General features: G+C 30.3%; 1 protein-coding gene across 2 annotated transcripts; it reads right to left on the reverse strand.

Moving 5' to 3' along the window:
* Window positions 1-1619: 1619 nt before the first annotated feature.
* Window positions 1620-5609, reverse strand: LOC145195370 (uncharacterized). Of its 2 annotated transcripts, XM_090070673.1 has the most exons (6): window positions 5484-5609; window positions 4399-4892; window positions 3935-4167; window positions 2773-3760; window positions 2561-2696; window positions 1620-2485 (listed from the first exon to the last, which is right to left on the reverse strand). In XM_090070673.1, the coding sequence occupies exons 2-6, from the start codon at window positions 4871-4873 to the stop codon at window positions 2053-2055; spliced, it is 2265 nt and encodes a 754-aa protein (XP_089926799.1). In that variant the 5' UTR covers window positions 4874-4892; window positions 5484-5609; the 3' UTR covers window positions 1620-2052. The 2 variants fall into 2 exon arrangements, with proteins under 2 accessions (XP_089926799.1, XP_079929326.2); XM_080073200.2 differs by lacking the exon at window positions 5484-5609 and having other exon boundaries at window positions 4399-4987.

The raw sequence follows: 5609 nt of genomic DNA on the forward strand, positions 1-5609 counted from the left end.
TTTCTTTTTAATTTATTATTTGTTAATTTTATTTTTATTTAATAGTAATTTTCTTTTATTTTTAGGGAAAAAAAATTCTTTTTATATATTAGCGCAAAGTATCGTTGTTTTATATTTTGTAATTAAATATTTCACTATTTTTAACTTTTTTCTAATAAATTAGATGTACAATTTATTTTGCAAGTGTAAATTTTGATAATAATGATAAAAAAAGATTTAAAAAAAAAAAAAAAAAAAAAAAGCCTTTATGAAAGCGCATTCGTAACCACATTCTCTTTTCCTTATATAAGTTGAAAATTAAAAGTAATTATTTTAAAGAGCGAACAATTTTAACTAATAAATAAGATGAAAATTAAAAGTAATTATTTTAACTTATAAAGAAAAAATAGTTTTAAACGAAGTAATTTTTTTAAATCAAAAGATTTATTTTTAAAAAAATATTTTTTAGTTAAAAATCTTAGTTTTCATAAAAGTCTAAAAAAAGACTTAAATAATCCTTTTGGGAATAAAATTTAATTGTAAAATTCAGATTTTTTTAAAAAAGGACATAACGTTAATTTTTACTATAACGATCTTGTAACGCTAGACTTAGTTCTTACCTACGTTAAACCCTTAAAAAATTTTTATATAAATATCATACTGGTTGAAATATCATACATTTTCGATATTATTGGGTTACTGAAAAAGTTTGTACCGTTTGACTTTTTTAGTATAGTTTTTTTAACTGCGTTACGTTTTTTGTATTTGAAAGTGCGCTGTCTCGAATCTCAATCCTTGCACAGGATTGTTTTGGCCAGCTCCCGTTCTTTCCGGACCTTGCACCAAGTGAATTTTTTTTTTCGGTCCTTGCCTCACTTTTTGAAGGGCAGACATTTTGAAGATATCAAAGATTTGCACGAAACACATTAAGAGTTTTATGACTCGAAGGATGCCGACTTTTATCATGGTGGAATCGAAAAGTCGGAAGAAAGAAAGTCTTCGACGTTGAGAGGGATTATGATTAAATGTTTCAATTTGTTTTTTTTTTTTTTTTTTTTTTTTTGTTTGAAATTTATCGATAAATATTCATAAAAAGTCAAATGGCACGAGCTTTTGAACGAAAACAATACTTTTGATTTCGGCAAAAACTAAAGACCAAGTTGCAGTCGTATAGGGTTTATGCTTTTAGGCCCACAATAAACAAGAGTGAATACCGCAAGCGGTTCACAGAAGTTCAAAAATGTAGATTAAAGAAAGTAAGGCACTAACGCAAAGGAAGCGCGTTTATCTATGAGCCACATTCGAATTTATAATGTAATTGTATTTCTTGCTTTGTTTCTGTTTTTTTTAATTGCTCAAAATTATACCTATGAGACAAGATAGTTAGAGCATGCAAATTTCTTATTTCTTACTTTCATCTGTTTATTCTTACACTTGTAAAATGGTTTACTACTCTTGTAACATAACATCTGAATGAAATGATGTAAAATATTGACTTTTGCATTATTTCATTTTTGCACAATGGCGATTTTTAGAAATTATTCATTGTAATCATTTTTAGAAGTTACTTAAGGTGTATTTTCATAATTGCGTCACAAATAACGTAAATAAGAAATTAAGTAGAAAAAAAAATCATAAAGTTTATCCACGCACTTTATTATAATAACATTTTTTACTTATATTGAGTAAATTTCCTAACATCAAGAGAGACCCTGTTTGTTTTTTGTTGATTTGAATCTCGATTGTCCTAAACCAAACACCTAAGAAGGTAAACCAAACATTCTCCTAAAGAAGGTAAAAGAAATATTTTTCTTACATAGATTTACAGGGCGGATGGCTCACGCAATAATTTCTAATTAAAAACACCTTTGATTATAGAACGGTCCAAATCGGTACGTTTTCATGGTAAACGTAATATAAACAATTCTGTAATTTTTCTATAAAGTATTTATTTAGTTTAGTGAAGCTCATTTTGAAAAGCAACGAGGAAAGTATAATCGATCAAAAGAAATAATTGCGCAAAATCTAACGAGGAACTTAGTCTTAATTGATGAGATAACAAGCAACCATCATTCATGAATATAAACCTTTCTTTTTAGCGTCTTGGAGCGTTTTCTCAACTCTTGATAAGCAGTCAAACAGAAGCTTCACTTGGTCGATAGAATAGTGAAGTCTTTTTATTAAACTGTCGACTTCTTTGTTTTTTTCCTCGAGCTCGTTTTCTGCTCGCATTTTATCATGAGCGATCCGAGTACATTCGTCTTGCAACGAGGACAGGCTTTCGTTTAAAGAATCCTCTTTCTCTCTCCACTCCTTAGTTTTCAGTTTCAGTTCTTTGGTTTTGTTAAGAAGTTCAACATCTTTCTTTTTTAAATTATCGCACATTCCTCGAAATTCTTCGTAAATTTCAAGTTGTTCAGTTTTTAAAGCGTCCATCTCTTGTCTAAAACACGACTCATTATCGGTGACTTTGAGCTTCTCGGTCTCGTACATACATTTAATCTTCCTATAGGTAAAAAAAAGAAAGTCCATCATTACCCTCCCAAAAAAATTGCAAGTATAAATTTTTTTAAAAACTTACACAATTTCCTCGTCTTTATTTTGCAAAACATCAACCAGTTTGACGAGTTCGTCGTGTAAACGATCTCTCTCCTCTTCAATTTCGTTTACTTGACATTCATGTCCGTGTATGCTTTGTTGAATGTTACTGAGGGAATCTGAAATATAAAATTTTCTCCCTTCAAACCATGCAGCGTTCGATTTCTATAAGAAAATTGAAAAATTTGAACCTACTTTTTAGATTTTCCAGATAAATTAAATTTCTTTTTTGCTTGAGTTTGCTTTCTCCGCGCTTGCCATTTTCAAGCTTTACATCTTTTGTTGGAGTTCGGGTTATTTTTTGATTGCTGCACCTTTCAAAATAGGCAAATATCTTCTCACGTGTCATAATATGGGCGCTTTGAATAAAGTCTTGCACGTGAAGAAAATTCTCTGTAATATCTGTGTTAAACTGATTGATAACGGCAGTCAATGTCTCGTTATCTTTAAAACGATGATTTTGATCCAATAAACTTTTAACTGCGTTCTCGATGCTCTCAAGACTCGTAGCAAAAAAATCATTCTGATAACCTCTTAATTCTTCTTGAAGTTTCAAACATCGACTTTGTTCCTGAACCAGTTTATTTTCTAGGTCTTGTACCCTTTGCTCCTTCTCTGCGAGCTCACACTTCGGTTCATTTTCTTGATCGAGCGCAATGTTTACAAGTGATTGCTTTTTGCCTGTAGAATTACAAACGCGCATGTGGTTAACGTAGATGTCTTTCATTTGCTCATTTTCTTGCTTCAATCTTTCGTTCTCTTTCTTCCAAACGTCAATAGACTTTCCATTAGAGCGACAAGAATTCTCATTTGATAACGAAATACCCTCTTTAGAGGAAAATGCTGCATCACCTAATTGAACGTAGGTTTCACTGTCACCATCGTGATCAATTTGTTGCATAACATGAGCCAACTCCAGAGCAGAGTTTTGAGTTTCTACTTTTGAGAAAAGTACTTCCTGCGATTGGCAAAAGCCAGAATCTACACGGTTGTTAAGATCGCTGATTTTATGAGCCTTCAAGTTTTCAGAACACGAACAAGTTTGATACTTGTTACCGTCTAAACACCAAGGCAAGTTTTTTTCCCGGAGAATTTTTCTCAAAGTTTGAATTTCGTCTTGAAGGAGTTTGTTTTGCGAAAAGAGATTATTCTCGAAATTTTCCTTAACAAACTGCTGAGTGACCTGTTATACATACAGTTTTTTTTTAAAAAAAAAGAGACAAAAATTTATTGAAAAATTATAAATTTCATACCTTTTAAATTAAGCTGCTAATATTTTTAAAAATAAAAAAAATAAATAGATAAAAAAATAAAAAACAAAAAAACAAAAAAAAGAGGAAACATTTTGAAAAATGACCTGATCCTTGGCAGCGCTGCATTCTTCAGATTTGGTCTTAGAGAAGTTTGCTGCGCCGTTATTTCTCTCAAACGATGCGCATTTATTTTCCAATCTTTGAACTTGGATTTTAAGGTTCTCGATTTCATCTTTTGAGAATTGCTGCTTCTCAAAAGATTGTTTAAGAACCTCTTCTCTAGAAAGTTGAAGATCTTTGTTTTCTTTCACAAGACATCGAATGCGGGTGTCCAACTCTAATATAAACATAGCTTTTACTTAACAATAAGATTTTCTGAAAAATTCTTCTGAAAATGTTCTAGTTAAATTACAAAAGAAACTCCGTGTATAGAAATAGTAAAAAAAAAAAAAAAAGAAAGAAGAAAAAAGCAACTAAAAATTGGTTTAAAACGAAGTTAAAAATGACTAGATTATACTTTTTAAAAATACAAATTTAAAAAAAAAATTATCTTCAATTTAAATTTTACCTTCAATTTTTTGAGAACTGGTAACCGATGCTTGATTCCAGCGATTTGTATTTTCTTTCGCTTTTAGATCATTGTCAATATACTTAGAGTTTAACGTTTCTAACTGAAATTCTAGCTTTTCAATAAGTTTGCATTTTTTATCGTTGTCTTGTTTTAAAGTATTTGTACGTTCATTTAAATCTTGAATAATGTTTTCCTTTTTATTAAGATTAATACACAAGCGTTTGGATTTCTCCTGCTCGTTTTCTAGTTTAATATACAGGTCTGAAAGATTTCTTTCCAGATTACTTTTTTCTTTATTTACATCTTCCAGCTTCTTTTTTGTATCATCGAGATGGCGCTCTAAATTTTCTGTTTTGCACTTATACTGGTTAATTTCTTTTCGAAAGCTTTCTAGTGACTCTTCCATAACTGTTATTCGTTCCAATGCATTATAAGGAAGGCCATTTTTCCATTCGTCTTCGCTCCAACTCATGATCGTTTTTGAAAGTTTCCTTTTAAAACGTTACCATTTTAAAATCAGGTAAACAAAATTTCGAATTTTACTTACTCGAAAAGAATTCTTTACAATGAAGTCTGAGGTGCGGGTTTCTTCTTTGCGATACGAGTTAAATTTTTTCGTGCAAAAAAATTCAAGCGTGCAAAAAAACTTTTTATTTTTTCAAAAACAGTTAAGATAATAACAGATTAAGCTATAAAATAAAATTTTAACTTTAATTTTTGACAGTACACGCTTTCTTATGCCGTTATTCTTAAAACTTTTGAAATTAAAGTATTGGTTTCTTGTCATGGCGCATGAGTGTCATGTAATAAAGTTTTAAGATTTTTTTTATTCCAATTGCATGGAGAGTGTCTAGAAATTATGTTTTGAGACTGGTGCTTATGACAAAATTTTTTAAGAAAAAATTTCATCCAAGAGCACCAAAGGATCATTTGTGAGGACAAATTAAATGGTTCATTTTATACTCTCGTCAACAGTCAAGTTTCATGATCCCTATTTTTCATTATACTAAATAGGGAACACCACCAGGTAAAATGATGCTTGTCAAGAAAACTGTCACTAAAAGTTACTCGAGCTATTAAACCTTTTTTCCCTCTGCAATCTTTTCAATGCACAAAACAAATGGTCTACTTTTTGAAGAAATATTTTTGCAATTTGCCAGCCGATTCCTTTTCACATTTAGACATAAACTACGTCCTTTTTCAAAAAC

The sequence above is a fragment of the Hydra viridissima genome, unplaced genomic scaffold (genome assembly GCF_058129835.1).
Source record: "Hydra viridissima isolate aposymbiotic clone 2 unplaced genomic scaffold, HvirCarnegie_v1 scaffold_13, whole genome shotgun sequence".
NCBI lineage: Eukaryota > Metazoa > Cnidaria > Hydrozoa > Anthoathecata > Hydridae > Hydra > Hydra viridissima.